At 40.0% G+C, this 27,998-nt stretch overlaps 2 protein-coding genes across 2 annotated transcripts; one reads left to right on the top strand and one right to left on the bottom strand.

The window, feature by feature from the left end:
• Positions 1 to 38: 38 nt before the first annotated feature.
• On the top strand, positions 39 to 14,429 carry LOC103761522 (radial spoke head 10 homolog B2). Its single transcript, XM_029957780.1, has 19 exons — positions 39 to 356; positions 1,044 to 1,119; positions 1,408 to 1,476; positions 1,682 to 1,852; positions 2,385 to 2,470; positions 3,078 to 3,198; positions 3,983 to 4,159; positions 4,829 to 4,961; positions 5,446 to 5,567; positions 6,031 to 6,220; positions 6,933 to 7,041; positions 7,123 to 7,205; positions 7,305 to 7,453; positions 8,255 to 8,362; positions 9,404 to 9,568; positions 10,563 to 10,614; positions 11,141 to 11,251; positions 12,325 to 12,520; positions 12,911 to 14,429. The coding sequence occupies exons 1-19, from the start codon at positions 67 to 69 to the stop codon at positions 13,245 to 13,247; spliced, it is 2,745 nt and encodes a 914-aa protein (XP_029813640.1). The 5' UTR covers positions 39 to 66; the 3' UTR covers positions 13,248 to 14,429.
• CCZ1 (CCZ1 homolog, vacuolar protein trafficking and biogenesis associated) lies at positions 13,474 to 27,249 on the bottom strand. Its single transcript, XM_018067335.2, has 15 exons — positions 27,069 to 27,249; positions 25,404 to 25,501; positions 25,183 to 25,276; positions 25,012 to 25,086; positions 23,899 to 23,946; positions 23,260 to 23,343; positions 21,338 to 21,513; positions 20,639 to 20,720; positions 20,398 to 20,459; positions 19,375 to 19,486; positions 18,750 to 18,783; positions 18,297 to 18,414; positions 16,106 to 16,264; positions 14,965 to 15,092; positions 13,474 to 13,826 (listed from the first exon to the last, which is right to left on the bottom strand). Exons 1-15 carry the CDS (start codon positions 27,198 to 27,200, stop codon positions 13,771 to 13,773), a joined length of 1,458 nt encoding a protein of 485 aa, XP_017922824.2. The 5' UTR covers positions 27,201 to 27,249; the 3' UTR covers positions 13,474 to 13,770.
• Between the last annotated feature and the right edge of the window lie 749 nt (positions 27,250 to 27,998).

Below are 27,998 nucleotides of genomic sequence, written 5' to 3'. Positions count from 1 at the left end.
CATCAGATAGAAGTAAATTTTCATTTTTCAGAAGGAAAATACACACGTTGAGACAATTCAGCAGCTATGCCAAAGGGCAAGAAGAAAGATGTCAAGAAAAAAGATGTCAAGAAGAAAGACAGTAAGACAGCAGACAGTGAGGAGGCGGAAGAATCTGTACATACTCCTGATCCTGCACAAGATACTACAGCTGAGAGTGGTTTAACAGGGCTGCCAGATTTGCAGAGTGATTCAGTGAACGCTGTGGGAGAAACTCAGGCAACTCCAGAGATCCCAGAGGAGGAAGAGGAACCTCCAGTCCAACCTGTTCCTCAGTACCGTGAGGAGCCTATTCTTGCTCAAATTATTGTAAAAAGGTATGTATGCTTGTTACAAATACAGCAGTGAAGTCAAGAATTCTCATTTAAGTATCTCTGCTGTACCCAGGGTCATACAAACACAGGTTTGACTCTTGATTTGAGGCAGAGAATTGGGTTATTCACACCTAGTAGCAGTGACACCTTATGAGACATACATGTAGAATTCTGCTGCCTTCGGAAGGATGCTCTTTTAGCTTGTCCGTTTTTGGCAAAGTTTTGTTTAAATATGCAGACAATTGGTGAAGAAACTATAGTTATATTGTGTCATGTTTAGATGTTGCTGCCTTTTACTGTTTAGGGCTGCTCATATCCCTTAGGAATATCTCAAACTGGAGGAGCAGGTGAATGGCAGTGTTGACAAAATCCTTTAGTATTTCAAGAGGACTGTATGTAATGTTTCACATACCAACATTCCTGGTTGTAAGCTAGTAAAGGCTACTAATGTGATATTTTTTCTTAATTGAAAGAAATATGGGTCTGAGGCAACACAACAGTTATGTGAAATATTGCAAGGAAGATTCAAAAGAGTAGAAATTTTCTGGTTCAATTTTCTATGCAAGACACAACAGCTGACCTTTGTGTAGACCGTGGTAAATCAAAAGTCATTTATTTTTATTCATTATAGTGATTTAGATCTACTGGCAGTGACTTGAAATCTTCATCTTTAGTTTGCTTTCTTTGTAGCTATGAAGGTGAACAAGTCAATGGATTGTATGAGGGTGAAGGATTTGCATGTTTTGAGGGAGGGGGTACTTATAAGGTGAGTATATCATTTAAAAAAAATAAAATAGTAGTGGACCAAGTTCTATCTGTAGAATAGGCAGGCTGTTTCTTTTAAGGTGGGTGGAGCTTTCAGAAGCATTGAAAGTTAGCATTAAACTTGTTGGGTTTTGGCATTAAGCTTGTTGATTTCTGGCATTAAAATTCTTTATTTGAAACTAGTTAGGGGGGAATTGATATGTCATTCTTTTGAAGTCTTATGGTCACTGTGGGCTTCAGCTGGGGTAAGAATATATTTGCAAATGATGCCATTCTCTTCATTTTGAAGGGCATGTTTTCTGAAGGGTTTATGCATGGACAAGGGACTTACACGTGGGCTGATGGAGTGAAGTACGAGGTAAAGTACAATTTAAGTTCTAATTGACCACAATTACAGCCAATGAGCTGTGCAAACTGAAGGAAAGTACCTCAGTTGCAGGAATTGCTACGGTACAGGTGGCAACTGCAGAACTGTGGCAGTGACTTCAATCACAAGCCTGGCTTCTCCCAGACAGTTGGGGGACACTCTTAGTTTTTTTTAATGTTGTAATTGAATCTTTCAGGGAACATTTGCTAAGAATGTGCAGATGTTCAATGGCCGTTACACATGGAATGACGGCGTCTATGAAGGATCAATCAAAGATGGAATTAGGCATGGATTTGGATTTTTCAGGAGCAGAACTCATCCTATTTCTTACCTTGGCGAGTGGTGTAACGGCAAAAGACATGGAAACGTGAGTAAGAACCAAAGGAGAGCAGGGGCTTGGATGGTACCTTCAAGAACAGCAAGTGTTACTGAGCAAAGGTTTTACAAAAGTGTTTTGTTCTGTTGCATGGTTTTATGCTGTGTAGGGATTTGTTTTCCCTAAGAATTTTTTTCTGAAGTTGTGAACATAGTTAACTCTGTAGAGCTGCTGTTGGAAGGGAATGGGTCAGAAAACTGATCTGCCTCAGAGTGAGTACTGTAATCAAGTTGCCAGAGTTAGTTCTCTTCAAGTATTTCCAAGTGGTTTGAAAAACAGGGTAGACTTTGATGTAATACAATTTTTCTTTTGGTTACTTGGTGTTTTTTAAGGTCTTAACTAATATTCATCAAAGGAGGTTGCTTTTTTTATTTAATTCTATCACTTCAGTTGCTTTCAGTACATCATCTCAAAGTGACTAAGTATTAGAGCGTGATTGCATGTGTCATGTAATTTGTATGTGATGTTTTATTCATGTAGATGAATGTTTAGGTTTTTCAATGGCCTCTGCTGTTTGTTTCAGGGTATCATTTATTTTGATGAGGAACATGCCTCTTGGTATTCAGGTGAATGGGTCAATAATGTCAGAGAAGGATGGGGAATGAGACGGTAAATGTGATGAAATCATACTTCATGTTTTTATATTTCATGTATATTATCATACAGTTTCTCCCTTTGTTTAAAATGGATACAAATGCTGTCATTTCATACTACTGCAGTGGAATAAAAGTGCTTTATAATAATAAAACAGACCTTCTTTATAACTTATATTTTTATGTGCTGTATTTCTATTGATCATTCGCATAAAAGAACATCTAAAGACAAAATCCCAGCTCAGCTTTGGTAAACCACAATTCAGTATTTAAAACCAAACACACTGGATGGATTTGAACAGATGGAGCTGCTTTATGAATAAATGACTTATGTGTAGAATTACATGTAAACAAAGATTTTTACTAGCTATGGCAAAGACTCTTTGAAAAAAAAAAAAGAACTGGTTAATGTTTAGTGGTTTGTAAGTTAAAAATAGTAGACAAACGGTGGCTACAATCAAACCTCTGTATCTGTGCCACAGTGAGTCAACTTCCAAATTAACAGTTATATTTAGCAATAATAAATTCTAAATTTATTAGCAATGAGATTTTGCATAAGCCTTTCACAAGATCACCTGAGAATTTAGGATGAATAGTCATTAGCTGCTATTGTTTTCTTGCAGCTACAAGTCTGGAAACACCTATGAAGGTCAGTGGAAGAACAATGTACGACACGGACATGGAAGAATGATATGGTTGGCAGCTAAACAAGAGTATGTAGGACAGTGGGTGAATGGCATCCAGGTATTAATTGCTTCCCTGGAAACCTCTCTTTAGTTCAGCATCTGTCCACTGCTCTAGGAAAGCTGGGTAGGGAGTTTTGTGCAATATCAAAGGAGCTTTTTATGGTTTTTGCCAGTTGAGATAGTGGAAACATGCTCTTTATTGTAAGTTGATTCTCATGTTAGCAATATTCAAATTGTTAAAAGGCTTTTGACTTAGTCTTATAAAATCATAATTTAACTCCCTAATGGAAAATAGAAACATTTTTCAATTAAAAAAAATAATTAAAATAATTTAAGTGTTTGTGGCTATATTTAGCTTGACATATTACTTCAGCAGTAAGTACATGTGATAATTTACTTCACTGTCACCTTTAAAATATTAGACCACACTGTTCCCTCTTGGAAAAGCATTATGGTGGAAGATGATTTTGTGGCATTTTCTGTTTCTTCTGTTTATTATTCTGCTGGAAAAAGAATGTGAGCTACCTGCTCTGTCTTTTCACTCTGCTTAAAATTACCAAGGAGTCCAGCTTCTGGAACATCCTGGCTCTCTGGCACGGCGTTCAGGATTACAGGCAGAAGGATTCAGGCAGGAAGGGTGGTTTTGGGAGTCCTGTGATAGAGCTTGATTCAGTGTGTCCCCTGGGTCTTCTCCCAGCACCTTTGCAGAACAGGGTTCTGTGGCGGGTTTGAGGCACTGCAGCAACCACCTGGGGGCCTTCATTTCAGGGACTGGCCTGGCCCTAGAGCAACAGCAGCTCTGCTGGGGGTGTTTTTTTCTGAACACAGGGATTTTTTTTCAGCATGGGTATGGCACCCACGTGTGGTTTTTCGAGAGAGCTCCTCTGTCTCAGTACCCTCTGAGGAACGAGTACGTGGGGCATTTTGTCCGAGGGGAGCGACACGGGCACGGCAAGTTCATCTACGCCGGAGGAGCCCTGTACGAAGGCCAGTGGGTTCGTAATAAGAAGCACGGCAAGGTGAGTCCTGGCAAAACTCTGGACAACAGCAGAGCACACTGTTCTGCCCTGCACTGTGGATCTCCAGATTCCTGTGCAGAAAACCCCATTCAGTTTGCAGTGTGGATGGAATCCACCACAAAGGGCAGAGGGTCCACTGAGAGCAGTCAGAGTCCCTCCAGGGAACTTGCTGGGCCACAAATTGACTCTGTGGTCAGGTGTGTGTTGTGTGTATAAAGAAATACATTTCCCTGAGGAGATTGTCACTGCAACTTGAATTTTTCGATCTTGAGTTTTGCAGTGGTTGGTCAGTGTTTCACACTGTGAATGAATGGATTTCAAGCTGTCCTTGCACAGAGAGTTCTTACATAAAACAGATTTTTGAAAAAACTGTGAGTGCCACATTTTGAAAAGTATTTTGAAGAAAAACATATAGAAAGGTTTGTTTGCAATTCTTAGTTTGCATACTTTTCAAAATCAAACAGATACATAGGTCTCATCCCAACAGTGTACTTAGTTAACAGGTGACAGAGTGCGTTATGAAAGAGGGTAAGAAAAATTATTTTCATGTATTTTATCTCATATGTTGCATTTTAGCCAAGATTCTGAAAAGGAAATTTGACTGAGAACATTAGTGTGATTTTTATGATCTTTGTTTTGTGTTTATATTAAGATTAATTCTGTCTGTAGGGCAAGTTTATCTTCAAGAATGGTCATGCTTATGAAGGAGAGTTTGTAGATGATCGTCTGGTAGGTCTTCATCTTCAAAAGAATGCAGTGAATGCAAAAGAGCTGAGTGGCATTGCCACTCCTTCTGTCATTGGTAAGCAGCTTCCCAAAAAATATTTCACTCAGTTCACATTTTGTTGTTCCATTTTACTATAATGTGAAGCTGTTTGTACTTACTCAAGAAGCAGACAAATTTCTCCAAAGAACTTGGATAAAAATGGGACTTATCTTAATAATTAATGACTTTTACTTCCATGCTTTATTTCCTACATGTGACACTTTGAGTTGAGTGACACAACCACATTCCATCTTGTGATGTTTTTGGAACACTGTTGTCTGAAAGTTTCATAACATATGTAATATCTGCATTTCCTTTTGGCTAGGAGTTGGTTTGACAAAAATACCCTTCAGTTGTTATGCTGTTGATTATGAAATCCCTACTCCTCATTATAAAGGAATCCATTGGTCGAAGTCAGTGAGATAAAAAGGAATAATACGTGTTTTATTTTTCTCTGTGTGCATATTTATATGTTAAACTTTGGTTTAGTTTGTTCTAATTTATTTTATTTGCATGCTAGAAAATATCACAATCATTAATGACTTGGAAAGTACTTCTATCCTGGGGTCAGATATTGAGTTGGATATATCTTCACTGCTTGACTTGTTCCCAAGGGAAGAGAGACAGGAAGAACTGAACCAAGTAAGAGTCTACTCTTTGATATTTTCAGTTTTCCCCTGTGGTGTCTTTCATATTATTTTATTTTTGGTTTATTTGTATTAAAGTAACTCTTTCCATTAAAGAATTATTTGAAAATCTGAAGGCCATGAAAACAGAAAAGCAAAAACAATGAGTAAACAGTATTGCCTCTTCTGAGCTTCCACTAAAAAGCAATAAAAATAGATTAACATATCTGGAAGGGCATTCAGCAACTGCCTTTAGCCACTCTGAGGTTTGTCTGCTGACAGAGGATAATTTATTTTTATCAGTCACCAAACCCCAAGTATTTTAACTACTTTTGAGTAATGCTTTTGGGAACACTTAGCGGGGGATATGCTCTTCAAAGTTGCAAGGTCAGAAAATTACCTGCCCAGTTAGAGGATCAATACAAGCTGATCTCTGCTTGCTCTGAGATGATGCTGAAACCATATCCTGCTTTATTTAGGTAGAATGTGCTGTGTTGAGGCATATGGTAATACTGAGGAGAGACTACAGCTTCTACAGCGCCTTAGGCTACGGCCATTCTCCTGACAACACTTTCCTCATGACCAAGCTCCAGTTTTGGAGGTTCCTGAAGGACTGCCGGCTTCATCACTCCAAAATGAGCCTTGCTGAAATGGATCGGGTGGTGGCAGGTTTGTACTTCCAGTGCTTGGGCTCTGCAATCCAGGAATTTTAGTGGTAAGCTGTAGAAAGTTGGAGTTGCAAGTTCTAGTGGTAGCTTAACTGTGGTAGTTAAGTGGCCCCAAGTCAGTACCTCTGTGCCTGTGAGTTCTCAGTGGATGCATTAACACTTCTCCAGGCACTTCTGATCCTTAGGTGAGAAAACACAAAATTAAAATACAGCCTTAAAAATTGCACTGAAGAGACATCCGTTCAAAAAATGTATTCACCCCTAGTCTTACCATTACTATTACCTGTAGTTTTCAGAGAAAGAGACTTAGGAGAGACAAATCTTTTTATTTTTCGTGTTCTTAACTTTGGTTTGCCTGTAGTATGTTTTTTTTTCTTCCATAGAGCCAGTTAATCCATCAATTCCCTTTAGACTTGCAGTGTCCCTAGTATGTGTGGGGTCTAACTCCAGCTTTGCATCCCATTTTATTTCTGTATATGCTGAGTGGATGCATTTCTAGAAAGAGAGAATTATCTAAGATCCAGCTGTAGGTGGACAGTTCTCCCTTGATCTGCTTGTTTGAAAATGGTGCAGTGTCTGCTTTGAGTCTTTCAGGAGTGTTATTGCCTGTGATAGGCAGAGATGGAGAGGATAAGAAAGGCTGACAGATCAATATTCCTGTAAGGAATGTGAGATGTGAGCGTAATAAAGGGTTGTTTTTTCAAAATTTTCAGGTAGTAAAGAACTTCTGGAGATCCATTGTCCACACCAGCTATTACTGTTCAGAACATTTTTATCTTACCTTATTCATCTGGCATTTCATATCTATCATAAAAAGCACAAGTAAGTGCCATCTTTTAGTGCTATTTATTTCAGTGTAATCAGTTGGAATCTTCCCAGACAAGAGTATTTTTGTTTCCCCAGTAGAGTGAAAGGTCGTTCTCTGGACGAGTGTTTCTCAGCAATGATGTCCAGGAATGTTATTCCCACTGCCTGTTGTGTCCAAGGTAAGCCATGGTATTTCTTCTGTGCAGAATTCATCAATCAGTACCACATACATCACTGTTTTATTATAACCATCATTTTTTACCAATTCCTTTTCAAAGGTATCTTATTTTCTGAAGAAAGACATGCTGTTTTTGCCATGAACTACATTTACAAATGCTGGGAGATATACAGAGCTTTTTGCAGCCCGAATCTCAACCCTCCCTTTGAACCCACAATGAAGATAAGGCAATTTGTTTGGATGTTGGATGTAATAATCTATTTTTTTCTGTTTTGTGTGATTAGATGTGCTTTATTTGTTCACTTTATATGGGCTTTTTAGAACTGTGGCTTCTGCAAAGTTGAAAAGGTAGGGCTGATATTTGTGCAAACTGTCCAACAGACATTAAAGGGATGGTTGTTCTACAGAAATTATTTTTATGCATTTTTTCAGATTGAATTCTAATTTTGTACTCGATCATTTCAGGTGATCAAATCTTAGACAAAAGTGTTTTAAGGGAATATAAATATTTTTTTCTGGTCCCTCCTGTGTCCCCCTCCACTCCATCCTATAAAATGAATATATGAACATGTCTTATTGTTAGAACTCAAAGACTGGCAGTTATTGGAATAACACAGGAAGGCATTTCAATAATGTATTTACTGCAAGATGAACGTGAGATTCTTTACTGAAATTCAGTAATTTAGGGACAGATCAAGATTACTCTGAAGGTAGGGAACAATTCCCATTAATGTGCCTGGGGTTTGGGTGACTGTCACTTTATAAATCCAAGCCATTTTTTCATGAAAAAAAAATCAGATGGCAAAATTGTAATTTTTTATGTTTTTGTTTATGAGCTTTCCACAAGCTCTCTTTTAACTCTGTTTTTTGCAGTCTAAGAAATATTCCCATTGGCTTCAGTAGGGCCAGAATTTCACTGTGTTGTTAATTACACATGTGGAAATATCATTTGAACCCACTAGAAATGTTGGTACTGGCTTTCAAGGGTAGATTAGGTCCATGTGGGAATGCCTTAAGTGCTGTTAACATGTAACATTTACTCTTACCCAGGAATTGAAACTTCTCAACAAACAATTAACTGTTTCAAGACTTGTGAAAATATTTGTCAAAGTTGGTGCCTGTCCAGGTGGTAGGACTGGTATCAACATGGAACTGGAGGTGTGTATGGAAAAAAAAATAGTTCATACTACAGGAACAATTAAAGTTGCTTTTAAAAACTGCTGCAAATACTATCCTACCTGCTGGAGCAGGAAGAAAATGAATTAATTTATTGGGGAAAAAAAAAAAAAGAAGAGTACAAACTCAGGCCTCTATTTTTGTCTTCCTTTGTTCTGCCTGTATCTTTTAGTTTAGTTCATGTACATCTATAGTTTTCTTAATATCCCACTCTTTTTAGTACAGTCTCAGCATACTGGAGCATCCAGATAACTCCTTAGGAGTGCCATAGCCCTCAGGGGGAATTATACCATTTCCAGGAGGCTGCTGCTGGTTGTAGTTCTGTCTGTGAGGCAGCTGCCTGACAAGATGTATGTCAGTGATTACACAGAGATCAATCTCTGCACTTCCAGCTGCCAAGGCTGTTCAAATGGATCAATAATTAAGATCTGAACCCAGTGATCCTGAAAATCTGGTGATTCAAGAAACCTGATTAGTGCCATGTGAAGTGCTGCCACCTCAGTGACTGTAGAAGACTCTTGTGCTCCCCAAGAGTTGGCCCAGTTTGGAGGGTTCTCACCCTTCAGGAATTAGCAACAGTCTGTTGTAAATTACTTGACTGAATTTGTTTTAAACAGATAAACTGAACACACATGGTAAGTCTTACCAAGGGATCTGTTTTACACCCACTCTTGGGGTTTCTTGAAGCATCATGTGCAAGTAAAATATTTTAGGTAATAGCTGTAGTTGTGAGTTGCTTTTTAGAGAAATTTCTTACAGCTGCAGATAAAACAAAAATCTATGCAGCATTTTAGTTCAATATTGCTTGTATAAGATGTAACACAGTGTATCACCTCCTAAATTTTTTGAGCTTTGGCTGTTTTCAATTTTTCTTCAGAAGAAGAGATGTTTGACTAGTTAAGTGAGGCCAGTGAGACTTCACAATCACTTCTGAGTTCTTTGCTTGCTCAGTTACACGTGCCTGTTAATGAAGGAATTTTGCAAAAATGAATGAATTTAACCATTGTGTTTCTTTTACTCTAGTTGGTTTTTCTGGAATTTTTTGAAGCTCTTCTTGAATGTGCAGTGGTGTACGTTACCCACGATATGGTTAAGGAGCAAATAGCTCTTGAGAATCAGAACAGAGCTAGCTTTAGGTTCAAGAACTTCTCCAGAGAAACCCCAGCTTTGTACTCAGGATATCCTCAGGTAAAATGGATGCAGCCCTGTTAAATATTATTGTGTGTCCACTTAGAGGGCAAAGTCAGGCCCTGCAAATATTCTGTTTCCTGAACGTAGAAACCCATTTCCCCTCTTTGCATAAACAGTTGTTTGATTGGGTCCTTCTGCTTTTCCTGTTCATTACTACCTTAAATTGTGTCATCAGTGTGGACAGTTTTAACACATTTGCATGTTTTCCTAGATAACTATAAATACACATAAAGTACTTGCAAACCCTCTGAAGGGGAACTGACAGGTTGGTTGGCTGGTGGAAGACATCTCTCCTGCTTTAAGCTGAATGTCTAAAATGGCATTGCAGCTGTTGTAGGTAGCAAGCCTTGCTGTTTCCCAGCAGTTAAGCTGTGCTCTTTTCTTTTTGCCAAACTTTTGAATAAGGATTTTGGAGGTTGTAAGATGCTGCCTGTGACACAGGTGCAATTTGGATGCACAGGGTAGTTGAAGGCATGAATTAGAATTGTTATTCTTTGGAATTATGCACAAGGTGAAAGTATTTTTATTAATTCCAAGAGCATTCACAAACACCTAATTTCCCAGTCTCTGTAAGCCAGTAGTGCCACTGTACACCACCACTTCCCATTCTTTGGCCAGTTGTTCCCATCCTATGGACCCATTCCCTTGAGCAGATGAACAATAGCATGTAGAGCAACATGTGAGAACAGAGGAACATGTCTAAGAACAGGAGCTTTCATTCTCTGTATTTCTGTCTTTCCCTAGCTCTGAAATAGGATAATCCTGCTTGCCTGGCAGGTATCAAAGGTAAAGTGTTACCTGCTAATACTTGAAAATGTGAAACACTATTGCAATTTTAATGTTTTGAGATAGGCATGATTGCAGAATGCATTTGGTTGGCAGAATGCTTTGGAGATGGGAATTTGTATGACTCAAAGGGACATGGGATCTCACTTTTTAATTTGAACACAAGCTCAGATGTTTAGTAACTGAATTTAAAACTTCTTGCCAGCCACTGAGATCTTGTGAAGACAAAGAGCAGTGTCAGCAAGTATCTCTTCTGGGTGAGTACTGCAGTTACCATGAACATCTATAAAAATAGAGGTGCTAGAGGAGATTCACTCTTTCTGAAACTTTCAAGACAATTAAAACTGAAGGTGATCATTGAACCAGCTGATGTATTGCAGTTACACAGGGCACTCCATTCAATTTGGCAATTATGACAAGGTTTATGTGTAGCTTTCCATACCTGCTGCACACAGAGAACTGGGCAGGTTTGAATCTCTGAATTTTCTGTGCTTTTTAATTAGAAGCAATCACTTTTTCCTTAACAATAACTTAAAAGGCTTTTTAAACCTTAATTCTTCCTGTTCTATCCCACTCATTTGTGCTTGGAAACAAGAGATTGAACTTTGCACTGTTGCCTTCATTATAGACAAACTTTTCATAATTTCAGAAACATTTTAACCACAAGTCTAGCTGTCAGGTCAGGGGACAATCTATATTTGTTCGTGCTGAAGATCAAACTTGATATTTAATGCATAGAATTAAAGAGTGAGTTCTTCTAATTTTCTTTCTTTGCATTATCAGAGACTGTCCTCTCATTTGCCCCAGCTTGTGCAGACAGCAAAGATGATCTGTCATTGTCCAGCTGGGATGCAGGAAAAGAACCAGATTCCTCTCCAGCAGAGGAACTGGGAGGTAAAGAAGTCCTACTGATTTTTTACTAACACCCCCACAAAAAAATCCCTTGTAGCTCTTGAATTGTGAAATTTTAATTGTATATGCAGATTTCAGCTTGTCACAAGAGGGCAGTAAATGAACATTTATTCTTGAGGAAGATTTTTTAAAAACTTAAAATATTTTTTAAAAGAGAATGAAACTTCATAATTAAATCAGACATTTAAATATTTACTTAAACAGTTTCCCTGATTTTAAAATGCCACATTTTATTTGTAGGGCATCTAGAAACTGTAATTTGTATTTACTCCATGAGAAGCTCAATCTGCGAGCCTGCTCATTTAATGTCTTGGAAAAATAAAATATATTACTGCTATGTCCTGCTTCTTTTACTTAATACAAGAATTATTCCTAGTGGTGTGCCACCGTTAGCTGGGATAAGATGCCCTATGTCAGGACAGGCCAACGTTCATGCAGAAGAGACATCAGTAAGAGCACTTTTTTATGTTGATGCTTGTAACTTTTTGTAGCATCTTGTGGCTGATTAGCAGATCTCATCTGGGTTGGGTTTTTGTGCTTGTTAAATGTTTCCTGCTGATAAAGAACTCAAATCCAGGAACATAGATAGACAAGGATCTTTGTGTGGTCATCAGCTCTACCACTGAAATCTGATCACTGAAAAGTTACACATCTGGAAAAAATAGTGTTTCTTCAGGACCCTGAACTGGGCCCTGTCCTGTTTTCTGACACCTCTGACAACTGGACATTTGCATTCTGTCCTCTCAGGTGGTCATTTGCTCCTCCATTCCCCGTGCCCAGGGGTCACAGAGCCTGAACTGGCACCAGGTCACTGCAGAAGACAGGTCTGGGATTAAAGGGGAGAGTCCACAGGCTTTTGGTGCCATTCCCAGGGCCAGGTCACTCTGAGGCCCCATGAAAGGGCCATCCCTTTCCCATGCACCATTCCAAGTGTCTCTGAGCTGCCATGCTCTGTACATGCAGAAGCCAGTTTGCCACTGCACTGACACAGAGCTGAAACACATTTGAAACAGAAGTGCCCTGCTAAATAAGCATGTTTAATTTACATGTTGCAGATGAAGCAAAAGAAGACAAAACTGAACAAGATGAGAAATTTTGTCTGTGGATGTATCAGATGGAAATCTTTTTCACAACTAAGCTCTTCCCTGCTTACCAGCAGGAGAAAGTGCTGAGGCAAAAAGTAGAAGAAAAGCGAAAGGAGGATGTTGAATTAGCTGAGCTGAGAAAGATCAAGGATGTGGAGCTGGCAAAGTAAGTGTTGAATCTTGTCTTGTAGTACTGTTATCTCTTATCTTCCTCTAACAAAATTATTGAGAATGAGAAATGTGCTTAAGAAAGTAGTTTAGCTTACTGGAACTGGAAAACAAACTCATCCAGGTGTAATTAGTAACATAGAGAATGTAACTGTCTGGAGTAACAAATACAGGCTGCTTTCAGGTTACAGAATTCCTAACTCCAATATTTCCTGGCAAAGACAGCTAAGACATGTTTGGACTTGAAGTGGTGATCAGACAGACTCTGCCTCTCTCCGCTAGGACGGTTCGTCCTGCTCGGACTCTGAGTAGGGCTGGAGTTCCATAGCCAGTATAAATCTGTCTCCTTCCTCTTGCAGTCCATTAAATTCAAACTTTGTCCACTCAGACTCATTGCTGAAAGAGAAGCAGAAGAGGTAAGAAGACAAGAAGCAGCTGCAGCAGAAAAAGCCCGTGCCTCCCAGAGTGCAGATGCTGAGGGGTCAGAGGATCCTGTCCCACAGGAAGTGTCCCCGCGGAAGGGAAGCAGAGCCCGCCTGTCAAAGGGGGAGGCACAGAAGGGGGGGCCCTCTCCAAAGAAAGATGCCCACAGGAAAGACTCCTCACAGAAGAAAGAGGCCCAAAAGAAAGCACCCTCAGTGAAGAAAGAGGCACAGAAGGCAGCACCTGCAGGTAACACAGGGCCTGCTAACAAGAAAAACAAACCCTCTGGTAAAAACCACTGAAACTTCAAGCAAGTTCTCTTCAAATAGAAAAAAAACCACAAACAAACCCAAACAACACCAGAACAACAACACTTGTAGGGAGCTGTAAAAATTATAAGACTGTATGCACAAGAATTGATTTCAGAGGGAAACTGTCTGTTTGCACCAGGGTCTTGGGCAAGTTACATTGCACTAAACTATCAGATAGTCACACAATGATGCAAATGAACACAGGAAAACAAAAAGATGCCCTTAAAAGTGTAACAATTATTAGCTTTATTTTCCAGCAAAATATTCACATAACATATCAGAATGGAATGGTACAGATGAATTCAGACTGGTTTCTAATTAGCTTGCACATAAACATGTTTAAAATTTAAAAATTTTATGGTCAGAGTTTACAGATTTTAGTAGAAATTTTGATTCTTACAAAGCAAGTATTGCTTTACTATTGTCATTATTCCAGTCAATAATATGACTAATAACTTCTCATGTTGAACAAGTGCCTGACATTGACATCTTCAATAAATCAGCCCTTTGCAGATCAATCCAAGAAGAAAATATTGTTAAACTGTGTTGCACAAAGTTTCTTCACTTCTTCTGTTAATAAAAAAAAAAAGATACTTCAGTATGATATTTTTACAGAAACCTCCTCCAGAGAAACCCTGGGGATCGTCACAGAGAATATAATTAAATTCAAACAGAAAAAACCCTATGAGTTCCTAACGTAGAAATACACTTAATGTTACTCTGTCTTCAGTAGGAGAAAGTCAAGTCAAGTCTGGCATCTCACCCTGTCTGAAAGGTGAGTTGTATTTTAAGTGGCTGAAGTGTAAATGATGGGCCACTCATCTTGGCAAACTTACACTGCAACAGCAGCAGACTTGGCTCCATCCTAAGGAAGTACATTATAACCCCTTTTTCAGAGAGAGGAGGAATTAGGGTAGTCTGTACAATAAATCAAGTCAGCAAAGCTTTTGCTTTGTGCTATTGGGTAGACAACACTTTCTAAGTTTATCAGGCACAGAAACACTCATTTACTGTTTCTGGGTGGCAGGTTTGATGCTGAGAGACAATTACACAAAGATTTCTATGTCATGCAACTCATTTCTCTTTTTAAAGTGTAGGTTGCTAGGCTCTGGTCCTGGAAAATATTAATTCTTTCCCATTGTCTAAGTGAGCACATTCCTCCTGTTAAGACAGAGAGCCCCAAAATTGCTGCAAGCAAGATTCAAACAGACTTTAGGAGAAATAGCAATTTAAAAGTTCTTGCATCCTAATGTTCATTTGCACTCTTAGTCACAGTAAATCATTCTGAAAACCACGTTAGAAACAAGACAGCAACGGGATGAGGATCCCTGACAGGACAGACAGACAGATATCACGTGTAAGTAACCCACCCCTGGATCACTGACAAATAAAACCCAACTCAGATGTAAATATGTTCATCTCTCACCTGTCATATACTGTATTAATTACTCCTAAACTAAGCTCATAGATCTCTCCTCTATTATTTGAAGGAGGAATAATGAGAGATTAATAATTAAGAATGTCTGCTGAATATTTATGCTGTTCTTTCACAGCTGATAGAAGGCAGACTAAAACCTTAGGCAAACTCACCTAGTCTATCAAAAATCAATCACTCTCTACATTTCTCATGAGATGGATTTTATTACTTCCCTAGGGACATACATTCTAGTAGTAACTGTATTTAGATGTAATAAAAAACAATCCTTACCATTAACTTCAATCAGATTTACATTTTTTTGATTCAAAATAACATACAGTTCTCTCTGGTCAGACTTCTTCCCAACTACCCAGTAATCACTCATTGCCTTCACAATAATTTCTTCATCTTCATCAACTCTGAAAGAAATTTTAGGAAATAAAGAAGGTGGCAGCAAGTTCATCTTCAACAATTTGTCTGTAATCATTAGGACAGTTCCCTGTCATAAGTTGTTGTGGTTGTGCAGTATCAAAGAGAATACCAGTTCTAACTCAGCCATCATTCAGTGGTCAAAGGCTTCATAAATGGCTGCTTAAGACATCCCCAAATGTGTAAATCATTAATTTGTCCATATTCTAAACACTCTGGTGCTCTGAAGAAAACACCTCTCATCTGTTCTGGTAAGGACACACTTGACAGAATGATGATTTGCTATGGTTTGTGATTCTGAGCTTTCAAAGAACTAAATTCTAAACCTAGACCTAAACCATGCTCAACAGTTAGATACATTCTCTAAAGCTGTGACTAACCCAGTACTTCCATAATATGATGAACCATTCTTTTTTTCATTCATAGAAAAATGAAAACCTTGTCCTTCCTTAAGCAGAGTGGGAAAATTGCTAGTTGTTAATTACATAATTAATCACAGTCATTCAACATTTTCATGTTCTTTATTATGACAGAGGGTCTCTCCCACCTTCAGGCTTGATACCCATTGACAAGAAGCTACTTGTCTTCTCCCTCAGGATTGCAGTAACTGCAAGGTCCACATTCCATCCATTGTCTCACCCCAGCAGCCCCCAGCTGTGGCAGGGGCAAGGATGACACAGGCACAAGCAGCTTTCCCTGTCCTTTCTACTTCTTCCCCAGATTAGTCAGACTTCAGTGCTTCCCATCCCATTTGTTATGACTACTCTGAAGCCTCCAATAGATTAGATATTTTCTTGGATAGAGGCCCTGGCCCTCTTCTAAGTTATTTTTTTAAAACGACACTAGAAATTCTGTTTAAGATGGACTGCTTCTAAACCAACACAAAATACCAAGCATGAACAGCCAGCCATCAACAAAAAAGACTGGAAAGCTTCAGTCATTTAGAAAAAAAAAAATCTAATTGACAGTAGGAGTTACAGACTATTTAATAGTTAAGCATTACCTGGAGAAGTCACTGTTGATGTCACCAAGAATCTTCATGAGGTCGGGGTGAACAGATGCAAGTGATACACTGGGTGTTTTCCTCATGTGGATGGTACTTTTCTCTGCCAGGTTCATGTGATTGAAATAGATAAACTTAAACTGAGGTTCCTTCTCAGCCCTAGGAAGATTTAAAAAGAAAAAAAAAAGTGATTTGTGAATACTGACATGTTCTATAACCACAGGCTTCAAAGACAATGGGTAGTGAGCAGTGCAAAGCTTAGACAGCCTGAAGTCATCTTCACATTGAAGAGACCCAAGTGTTTTAAGACTTGTGGGATTGCACTTCATTTTAACACACTTTAAAAAACCAAACCAAAACAAAACACAAACGAGCCTGCAGAACCAGCCAGTGTTTTCCCTTCTGCTGCTTAGGCTGCCAGTGAACAGACACAGGGGAGTCTAAAGGCTTTGTCCCCCTTCACAGTAGTAATTCATTTGCATTTTTCTAATGAGCTGGTTTTGCTCAGTTGAAAAGAATTTTCAACTGAGCAAAATTTTCAAGAATTTTTTTCAGTTGCTCAGAATTTTGTTCCCTTGCTGCTCTCCCCTAGGCCAGTCCCCTCTGATTTGAATGGATGCTCAGTCTTTACTTTGATCAGTAAGTAATCTTCCATTCATGTCTTTGTTATTGGTTACAACCCAGAGAACAAACTCTTCCCTGATCCAGGCACTTAGATTTGCCCCCAGTATTTGTGTGGGCCAAGCAAGAGACTATTTTCAAAGCCTTGGCAGTGTTCCTCCATTTCCACTTTTATGTACTTAATATAAAAACTGTCACTTAGAGCTGTAGTTTTGGTAGAAGCCACAACAAATTCAGATATGCAAAAACTGGCTACAGCAATTGGTACTTGAGGCAATGCATTATTTAGGAGCAGGGAGATACTGTGATGACACCACTCATCTCAGCAAACAACCAGATACCCCTGCTCTCCGTCACCCACATGCATCAGTGTCAAGAAACTGGATCATGTTTTCAGGACACCATGGCATTAAACTTTTAAAGAGTTAAAGCTGCCAAAGCCAGTCCCATGTGACATTTAAAAAGCCCAAGTTTAATGATTTAGTAGATTGGCACAATTTCAAGCACATCCTATTCTATCCTGTGCGATTTTGCTGATTTGGGAAGCTACCACTGAATGAGTTCACTCCCACACCTATCTTTGGTTGAATTCCTCCTTTGTTGCCATATGTGATACTGTTCTTGCTTCCCCAACTAACACATCTATTGAAAAATAGATACAATTTTATGGCAGGTCAAGTCCTCAGCTGTAAAGCTTCTGTTGTAACCAAATAATCCACTCACTAAAATCCCCGTTTGAAATTGTTAAACAGGAGTTGTTCTGGTACCTAAACCTTCATTTTGCTTTTGGATTTGTAACTGAGCGAAGAGTTACACTGCCCAAGCCTTGTTCCTAAGGCAATACTCAGAGCCAGCAGTCAGTGACCACTTGATGTGAAAAATGCTGTTTTTTGAACATTACACAGAACAGCAGCCTGGGAAAAGCAGAATTCAAAGGAAATCTGCATGAAAGAGGATGTGGGCAAAGACAGTGATATTTTTAATTTATTTTTTAAACTTAAATGTTCTACTGGCCAGAGGGCTATTTGTGAACATTATGAGATTCTGTTTTCCTCAAGAAAAGCTAATCAGTATAAACTGAGGTTAAAATTTTGAGGGAACTGCTACTTCTCTACCTCAATATGGGGGAGAGGTGTCAGAAGATTTGTCAGTTTGTTTCAGTGCACATATGAAAGAAGTTCCACCTCTTGCACCTGAATGATTTACTGACAGCTGGGGCAGGAGGAGGCAGAATGTCAGTTGGTAATGGTCATATTTACCTTAGTATTTACATGATTTTCTCTGCAACAATTATGCACACAGAGGAAAAAGGTTTCAGCCACACAATAAACACTCGTTCCTAAATTAGTTACATCTATGTTCTTTCTTCAGGGAGACCTAAGCATGCAAGGACATGCACTTCATAAACACTTAGGGTGCAGAAAGGTAGACAAACATTGTAAACATTGTTCTAAGTACACAATTAACTCAATGCTTGCAAAATCTGGGCTCATATTGTTATTTCAGCAGTTCATTCAACCTAACTTTTCAGCATGTAAGGAGGGAATGCAGCAGGAAGTGTGGTACAAACCCCGATATCCTCTTGTTGATGTTGTACTGTTCACAAATGTCCGATGCCAGCACGGTGAGCTGAGGCCCAACAATGCTGTCCAGCTTCCGGCAGAACTCCAGCGTGGGCGGGATCGAGGCTGTGCCAGGGAAAGGAAGGGCAGAGGTGGGATTCCCTTCCCACAGCTGAAGGTACAGTTTCTGTAGTTGTTCTCTTTAAACATCAGTATGAGTCCAAGGACAAATTTTTCTCATAATTACAACCTTATGGGTGATTTTGAAAGTGGCTCACTGAAGCAGTATTTAGTGTGTAAATTGAATTACTTAAACCATTGGAGCAGACTGATAAAAGCACTCATGAAAAAGAGACTCAAATAACAAATTAATGTATTTTTCAAGAGTAAAACAAGCTGCATGTGAAAGTATTTTGTACTAACTACGTCTTGCCAAAGAAGTGATGCTGACAGGTACTTACCATCAATCATAAAGCAGACAGCTGCACTCATGGCCTGGAACAAAAAAAGTTAAAGCAAAAAAACCATTTACAACAGGTTACCTCAACTACCTCAAATAAATGACAATACTTCAGTGAGGTCACACACAGGTGAAGCAGTTAAATTAAAGAAGAAATTAAAAAAAGGTAGCATTTCAACAGGATAATCTCTTTGCAATCCTACACAACAGAGTCAAGCTATGATTTTCAAATCAGCCCAGTTAACAGTTTAAGTTGTAGGGGAAAGGTAAAATTTGGTAAAAATGCATTTATGCAAAGATGTCTTCAAGAAATTTGGATTTAATGTAAAAAAAATTTATTTTATTGATTAATCCTACTCAAGCCAGGTATGAAATCACTTAAAGCAACTGAAGGCTGGTACTTTGTTTTAATAAAACAGCTGCTTGTTTTGGAGAGGGTACAAGAGAGGGGGAAAGAGGATTCAGGCTTTGAAGTTGGTTGCTAGAAATGTTATTTTTCTGTCTCTTTGCTTTAACCTGGTCATATCTGTGCACCTTTCTATACATTCTTAAGTACTTCACATCACTGTCTTAACTGTACAGAGATTCCCAATTCTGTGGAGGAATTGCAGAGAAAATGATAATACCTTATAAACAATTAAATGAAGCTCCTCGTAAGTGTCATCAGTGTTAACAAATATTTTGGGGAAACGGCATTTTGTTTCTGGATCATTAAGATTTAAAGGTCCAGTAAGAAACCTAGAAAATAATTCAACAGGTGAGGTGAGATGAATTCCTGTATTTCAGTTTCTCCAGTTTAACAGGTGTTCTCCAAACTAACAATTATTTGCATGTATGAATAGATTTGAATACAGTGAGTTTTCAGCTATCCACACAGGCATAGAGCCCTTTGTACATTATCTCAACACTCTTACATTTTTTAAGGATTATTTGCAAACATGCCTCAAAGAGTTACAGAAACAGCATCAGAAATGCAGAATAATGCTAAGGAAAAGCTGTGCAGATCATCAAAGAAACAGCAACAAAATTCTTTCCATCTTCAATGTGTGAGTATCTTTAAAACCCCTTTTTTGTTGCTATGGGGAAGCCCCTTCCTCTCCTGTCCAACAGTACATCCAGACTAGTTTGGTGTAGGAAGGGGTGTACTAGAAGCACCTAAACTTGGGAGAGGGGTGTAGACAGGGAGTGTGTGCCAATGTCTTGATCCCAAAGGAATACAATAAATCAAGGAAGAGGAATTCTTGTGATGAAGGATGTCCAAACCCACAATTAATCAAAATTATGTTGCCCAGCTGTTTAAGTGCAGAATTCCCCACCCTGATGCTGAGTACAGAGGAAAAGCAATTGGTAAATCCTAGATTAAATCTACACCTTTGTCTGGAGTGTCTGATTGAAAAGAAGTGACTGGAGCAATTCCCAAATTTGTCAGGCAGTGCATTAAGAGCAATGGGAAGAAAAATAAATGTGAAGTTACGTTAACGAAGCATTTTCTCTTTTTTCCAGAGGTTAGGTTTCACATTGCAGCACCTACTGTGCAACCCTCTGGAATGAACTGTGTGTGGGTATGTACTCAAAATACACATACTTCTCCCAGGGGTTTTGCCCTTGAGGGAAGAAGCAGCAGATGGGGACAGTAAAACAGGACCCACCTTCCATAGTGCTGCAGATTTCCCGGCATTTCAGCACGTATTGGAGAGTCTCTTCCCGCTAACTGAAGCAAAAAAGGACACACCAGAAAAACCAGCTTAGAGGCAGAGAGGAGAGAGATATTTCTCCTTGGTATTTTAGCCCTTAGTAGGATCAGAGGTACGGGGAGAAAAGAAAAAATAACAAACACAATACCCAACCCAACCACTTTCACACCCAAAAAACCCAACCCAACTATAATACCTCAGGTTCCATGTGCCTTGGAAACAGAGATGTTGTGAGATATTTGTACAAAATTCTCATGTCATCTTGCTCCAGTCCACTCCTAGAAAAAAAACCACAAATGATGTTTGTGCTGCAGTTCAGATCACACATTTTCCTCCAACCAAAACTCGGGCAGAGCACATAATAAACCAGGGCAGCAACATTTCAGTGTCTCAGTAGAGTCAATCCCAGAACATTAATTTCTATTACAATGTTAGTTTATTTGCTAAATGCAAAACACATAAAAATTAGCCATAAACCAGAAAAGAAATAAAATTATACTTATACAAAGATCCAGTTTGCTATCCTTAAATCCATTTTTAAGTAGAACTCTTCACAAGCATTGCAACTTCTAGTACAGAATTACATGAAGACCAATCCTTAATTTAATTACCTTCACTACTAAAAATTCCTATGGAGGAACCTGTGTATATTCACAGAGGCTCTTGTGATGGAGATGACAAGGACACTTCTCCAGCTGCTCCCCAGGAAGTAATAATTTGATACAGGCTAGAGATTTTAAAGCTCAGACCAATGCCTTTTCTACTGAATGGTAGCATGACTCATGTTTTCTCATTTTTATCCAACTCTTTCACTGATTCAAAAGCTTTTCTATTTTGACACTTATTTATAGGATGAGAAGTTGAAGACACACAAAGGAATTACTGAAGTACCTACCAGATAAGCTGGTCATTGTAGAGGAATGCAGTATACTTGACTATGTTCAGGCTTTCTTCCATCCTATTAATAAACGACTGAATTTTCAAGTAAGTCATTTTATCCAGTGGGAAGAAGCTGATTCCACAAAACACATCCAGCAGATCACAAGACTGTAAGTGCAGTGTCTGCAAGTACTGGGAGAACAATGATAGGTGGCTTTTAGAATTCAGAAAACTGCCAATGTGTAGATTTAAATTACAAATTTGAGTCTAATCACCAATAATCTGGAATAACAAAGAAAGAAAATCCTTCCTGTTCTGCTTGTCTTGGGAGCAGATAATTAGCTTTCAATGTGCAAAGGAAGAGATATTTTCTGTTGTTCTCTTTCTTGATAGAGTGTAACCTTTACCAAGAGATTTCTAATGCACTATCCAGTGCTCTGTGAAAGATGTGTTATCCAATGGCTCCCTCTACAGTCATTTCACATCACCAAAAACACACAAGTAATAATTACAGCATGACAGATTTCTCTCAGTTTGTAATCTGTCTTATTTCTTTTCAGAGTTTCAGTGCAGTGCAAGCCTGCCAGCAACATGTTGTTAACTTGTTCAATAGGGTTATAACAGACAATTTGCACGACTACATTTTTTAAGCTCTTCTAATTTCCTGATGAAAAAGAGAAATTTTCATTAGGTTTCTTTCTATTATACAAATCTATAGAAATTACTGTTTTATCCTCAGTAGGAACATCAAAGAAAAACAATGTTTTAAAGATAAAAATACATTACTTTCTCTTTTGCCATGGTCTATTTTTAATAGACAGAAGCACACATCAACTCATCAAAGTACTCCTTGTGCCAGTGGTGTTTATTCTAAAGCCTACAAGTCTCACAAACAAACAAAACAAGACCCTCCCCAATCCACAAGCAAAGCCTGTACTTCTGTTTACACTGTCACAATCTTGTGTTATTTTAAAAATCTGTTAGGAGAACAAAATTTTAAACACCATTATGCAGTGTCTCCACTCCATGCTTACCAGGGATCTCAGGATTCACATCTCTACCACAAGAGCACTAACTGCTGACAGCAGTCCTGTTTCCTTCTGTGCAAACAAGGAAAATGGGGGCAGGCAGGCACTTGGCTGCCACCTTTTAAAGCTTGATGAAACTTTTTATGTAGGAACTCAAAATTCTGCCAGACTATTCAGTCACTTACTTGGTGTGAAAAATACATGAATAATATTTGATTTCTTGCTCAGAAATAGATTTTGCTTTTCATTCTTTCACTGAAACATCAGCTTTGAAATTATACTCTGAAGACTAGTCATAATGAAGACAATATTTCCTCTAACCTTCTCAGGCATGACTATTAATTCCACCTGAGGGTGTGGTAGGGGGAAGAAGTTAAAAATTTAAACTATTTACTACTTCACCATGTGCACGCAGGGTGTGGAATCTCCACCCCTGAATCTTTTCAAGACTCAACCATCCAAAGCCCTGGGCAGGAGAGTTTAAATACAGTGTTTCCCTGCTTTGAGTAGGAGGCTGAACTGGATGACCTTCCCAGGTTCCTTCCAAAGGCAATGATTCTGCAACAGTAACTCAAATAAAACTCAAAACTGGTATCATAGTAACCAATTCAAACACCAAAACAGAATTTCTGAAGAATGAACATGATTCTGTTAGGTAAAATATCCAACAGCTAAGCTGTTCCATCAAGCCATATCCATGCTTTGTGGTTCAACTCCACTTGAAGAACCTACTGTGCTAGTAGAAGCAGGAACTCATTTGACAAAATGAGTACCCAGATACTTTGTGTTGCCACCACACGTTTTCCACTGCCTATGTTTTATAGTCACACTGCTGCCACTTAGAGGAGATTTTTGCATCTTATTTCCAATGCAGAATCACACTTCATGTGCCTGAAAAATAAGGTCTTACCCGATGGAAGAATTTCTCTAGTCTCTCCTTTAGACCTTTCACACCTCCATCTTCCATGGCCTTCAGGAACGTGCCATTGAAAAGCTAACAGTTAAAAGAAAAAAAAATCAGTTAGTTGGGCAATCATTTACCATAATTTCTTGTAACTTGGCTATGAATATAGCTAGATTACAATACACCTCCCATTCCTCAGTATTTGTACTCCACATCAATCCAAATGTACCCCTTCTTTATTGAAAAAACATCTCAGATTTGCAGAGTCCAGGTAGATATGGCAGCAGAGGCAGAATATTTATGTGTCATTTAAGTGTCTTATGCTCTTGTTTTGTAAAAGGCCTTTAACCAGGGCTGTTTCTCAAGCAGATAACATTTAACACCATCAAAATCAAATACTTATTAGTGTAACTGCCCATGAAACTTGGACTTTACAAAAATTAGAAGGCTTTTATTATTACAATAAGCTATTGAACCAGCACAGAGCTGTATTTTTCTCTTCCATGAATTCCATTTCAGCTGCAGGAAGAGAGCAGATAACAGTGATGAGATGAGAATGCCAAAGCAATGATGAGCTTGCACACCCAAAGGGTACCATGAGGATCTTCTTCCCTTCCCAAGAGGAGCCTCTGGTATTAACTGTACCTTGTACATGCTGTAGCACTGCTGCAGGACCGAGCTATAGACCTTGTCCTGCAGGAAAGAGAGCAGCACATCAGTGCAGCAGAGGCAGAATTACAAGTATTTTGGCTGAGCTAAAAGTAATGTATGTTTCCAAAGAGCCAGCAAAGACACAATTTAGAGAAATCAATCTCTGAAAAGTTAAATAGCATTTTCAGTCAGCATTTAGAAATGCTTTGTACTGTCTTTGTGCTCATAAAGTACAATTTCAATAAAGGGAGTCCCTTCCCCCCTCACATTTAGTACCCAAAGCACCTTACAAACTCATGCCCAAGATTCCAGTCACAAATAGTGCCCTCCCTGAGGCCAGCAGCCAGTGAACATGAACCTACTTCTGGCAGCTCTCTCTTCATCCAGGTCGAAGGCTGAAGGAGGTGGGACACCATAGCAGGTTTTTTGGGGCTGAGATCTTAACCCAGATGCAAAAAGACTATTAACTGGCAGAATAGAGTCCCTATGACACCCATCCTTTTGTTAGCACACAATAAGGAATGGAAGTAGTGCACACTGCAATGAACAGGGGAAGGGGTAACCAACCAGCTTTTTAAATATTACCCCACCTGGCCAAATACCCTTCCTGTATATGATTAAACAGACCTAATGATCCTGCAGTTTGGACAAGAAATCTCAGGATAGTTATGAACTGTTTGGTTTTCCAGATTATTAGTAAATATTACTAGCAGTCTTAAGAAAGTAGTAACATGTATACTTAAACCTCATAAAAATATGTAGACTTAAAATCTTGCGAGAACCTCATTAAACAAACAGATCCTAAGAAATATTCACCTATTCCAAGCTAGAAATATTCACCTATTCCAAGCTAAAGTCTCATAGCTACATATTTTGCTGATGCTTATGGGATGATCTTGAACTGTTCTCTGGATAATCCTCTATCTTGTACTCTTCTTTCAACTTGATTGAAAGTACTTTGCCCTCTTTCCATTTATGGAGATAGATATGGATATATAGAAAAATCAATTTGACAGCAGTTCAAGAAGAATCAAACTAAGATATTTCTGGAAGTACCCATAAAATACAATATAACCCATTAAAAAAAAAAAAAAAGTTCAGTCTTACCAGCAATTCTTCTTCCTGATATTCATAGACTGGCTTTCCATCTTTGTGTTTTTCTATTATGGGATTCCGTACAACCTAGGAAGTGAACAGGCTGGTATTAGACAATGCAGAATGCATGGAGAACATTGCAGGATGGTGCTTTAGGAACATGCAGATCACATGCATAAGTACCATGACCATCCAGAAGTTTTCTTCAGGTTCATGGAAAAATTGTCTGTTCTTCTGTGTATGTAGGGATTTTGCTGGTTTTGTTGGACTAAAGGTCCTGGAAAGAAAACATATATATGGGCACAGGTATTTATACACAGTCACAGCAAGAAGACATATGACTTGAGAGATTTAAAATACAGTGCTTGTGCCAACACAACAAGCCATGCAGTCAGACTTCTTACCTCGTGAATTGCACTATAGCTTCACACAGCCCCACATTTCTAATTTTTTCATTCTTTTCTACTTCATTTGGGTGATAGAAGAGAATCTTCTTTTCTTCCTAAAATGTGAAAAAAGAAGAATCCAAGCAAATGAATTTTAACAGAATCAGAGTTAAAGAATACTGAGTACATGGTTTGCTTGTTTTTTAACTTTAATCCCTGTATTTCCTAGGCAGAATTTTATCTTGTACCAAAATGGGCTTCTGTAATAATGGATAAAAGCATATTTAAGCACATTTAAGCAGTCAGTCATCCCATGATATCTCAAAATACTTTATAAATTGAAGGCTATTGAAATCACTTCTCAGCTAGTTCAAAGCAAGGCAAGCTTCAAAGCCAGATCAAAGCAAGGCTAGTTTCAAAGCCAGCTCAGATTGCTCCAGGCCTTGTCCAGTCATGTTTTCGATATATCCAGAGATGGAAATTCCACAACCTTTCCAGGCCCTGCTCTCCTATTAGACCACTTCACTGCGAAGAATGTTTTTCTTCTAGCTCATCAGAATTTCCCTTGCTGGAACTTAATCCATTAGGTCTCATTCTTTCACTTCAAGAATCCAACTCCACCATCTCCAGCCATTCTTTAGGCTGGTGGAACTGCCCTCAGACCCTCTTCCACATCATCTGTTCTTCAGGCTGCACAAATACAGTTGAAGGCTCTCCTGGCACACCACAGACTGGCTCAAGAGCTTTTCACTAGGCTTGCTTCATCTTGTCGGTATTTTTGCTACCCTGGGAAGCCCTGGAGGAACACAGCACCCACCAGCAGTCCCACACGTGCTGGAGAGGGGGAAGCAATCGCTCCACTGGCCCTGCTGAGCCACAGCCCGGCTCCACTGCCACAAGTGCTGCTGATTCACGTACGACCTGTTGGTCACCAGACTCCCTGGTCCTGTTCTGCAAAGCTGCTTCCAACCAGTCAGCCCCTGACCTGCCATGGTGTGTGAGATTATTTCACCCCACACACAGGACTTTGCCTTTCCTGAGCTCCACCAGGATCCTGCCAGCCCATTCCCCAGCTCGCCGAAGGTCCCTGCAGAGCACAGACAGCTTGCCCGGGGTTGGAGTCACCCAGGAGCTTGCTGAGGGCACGTTCAGCCTCTCTGTCCCGTCACTACTAAGAATGTAAGTACACTGCTCTGTTCAAAAACTATTACAGCTGAAGATTATCACATGAGCCACACAACATGCTGTTTTCTAAAGCTAGAGACCAGAACTTGAGTTTACTTGTTAAGGGTCACAGCACCAAGAGAACATCAGCAGTAACTTGAATTTAACGAAGTTAAACAGTAACCTGTAACAGTAATAGTAACCACATTGTATCTACGTCCAGAAAGTTATTTTTAGAGAAAGTTACAGCATCTGTAAAACATAGTTACTGCCTGTCCAGCTCCCCATCTCCAATACAGGCCCTGCCGGTGACAACCCCCCCAGTCACTGCTCCTGTCGGTCTGAAGCAGAGACCGATCCCGGCCCCGCGGACACCCAAATCCCCGGGGCTGCTGCGGGCCGGGAAAGCCGCAGCTCCGGCCGCCTTTGTCGGGGCGCGGTCCCGGGCCTGGGCAGGGCCAGCCCCGCCGGGAGGTGCCCGCCTGTCCCCGCAGCCCCGGCGGCGACAGCCCCCGGTACCTCTCCCTCTTTGGGCCCCAGCTTGGGGTTGTAGATGAAGAAACTGAGGAGGGTCGGAGCGAGCTGCTTCTCCTGGCCGGCCCCCCCCCGCCGCGCCATCCTGAGCCTGGGCCGCAGCCGCCAGAACACCATCGGGAGCGGCCCGAGGCCGCCCCGGCAACCGGCCACCAGCCCCGGCCCGGCCGCCCTCCGGCCGGGCCCTCCCCTTCGCCCCGGAAGAGCAGGATCGGCCGGGAAGCGCTTCCGGCGGGCGGGGATGGACCCGCAGCGCCCCGCCAGACACGGCGGGCACGGGAGCGGCGGGAGGCCCGGGCAGGGAGAGCCGGGGGGGCCCGGTGTTCCCTCAGCGAGGGGCTGTGCGGGGACCTCCAGCGGCAATCACAGATCCCTGAGGGGCACAGCCCCTCCCGGCGGGCCCGGGGGTGCCGCTCTGCCCCAGCGCACCCCTGTTCGCAGAGGCAACACAGGCGCGGTTCACCCCCCTCTAACTCGTTCAGGGCGGCTGGAAAAAGTAGAAACGATTTATTTTTAGAGTTAGAATTCGATGTTTGAAAGGTGAGATCGACAAGTTTGAGTACGTTGAAGGAAATGTAATCCAGCATGACATAGTGCAGGTAATCCTTTCACCATAAATATTATGTCTGTTCTGATTATTTTTTCAGGTTTTTTGTCTGACATTTTATGATAGTGGCATTTAACTAATAAAATAAGCTTTTCTATTAGTTTTCAATTCCCATTTTAATAAAATTCAGTGTGAACTAAATTAGGAGTAAAAACAGCTATATGTGTGGACCGGACGGGTAGGAGGGACACAACAGGCCGAGCCACAGCATTCCCAGACAGTTGTAGGAAATGTTTCCAAAACTGCAGAGAGAATCTGCTTTATCATTTCATGCAGGTGTTTTCAGAGAGGCCACAGCAGAGGGTGAC

The sequence above is a fragment of the Manacus vitellinus genome, unplaced genomic scaffold (genome assembly GCF_001715985.3).
Source record: "Manacus vitellinus isolate BGI_N305 unplaced genomic scaffold, ASM171598v3 scaffold_12_pilon, whole genome shotgun sequence".
Lineage (NCBI taxonomy): Eukaryota > Metazoa > Chordata > Aves > Passeriformes > Pipridae > Manacus > Manacus vitellinus.
The sequence above is the reverse complement of the archived record's forward strand: the minus strand, read 5'-3'. Positions and strand labels throughout refer to the sequence as shown.

What these genes read in the sequence shown, in the direction of transcription:
- LOC103761522 (XM_029957780.1), top strand. Translation starts at nt 67, where the DNA reads ATGCCAAAGGGCAAGAAGAAAGATGTCAAGAAAAAAGATGTCAAGAAG. An exon ending in GACAGGAAGAACTGAACCAA is followed by an intron (nt 5,568 to 6,030) that starts GTAAGAGTCTAC and finishes TGCTTTATTTAG; the next exon opens with GTAGAATGTGCTGTGTTGAG. An exon ending in ATCTATCATAAAAAGCACAA is followed by an intron (nt 7,042 to 7,122) that starts GTAAGTGCCATC and finishes TTGTTTCCCCAG; the next exon opens with TAGAGTGAAAGGTCGTTCTC.
- CCZ1 (XM_018067335.2), bottom strand. Translation starts at nt 27,200, where the DNA reads ATGGTGTTCTGGCGGCTGCGGCCCAGGCTCAGGATGGCGCGGCGGGGG. An exon ending in CAAGGCACATGGAACCTGAG is followed by an intron (nt 20,460 to 20,638) that starts GTATTATAGTTG and finishes TTTTTGCTTCAG; the next exon opens with TTAGCGGGAAGAGACTCTCC. An exon ending in AATCTGCAGCACTATGGAAG is followed by an intron (nt 19,487 to 20,397) that starts GTGGGTCCTGTT and finishes ATTATTTTCTAG; the next exon opens with GTTTCTTACTGGACCTTTAA.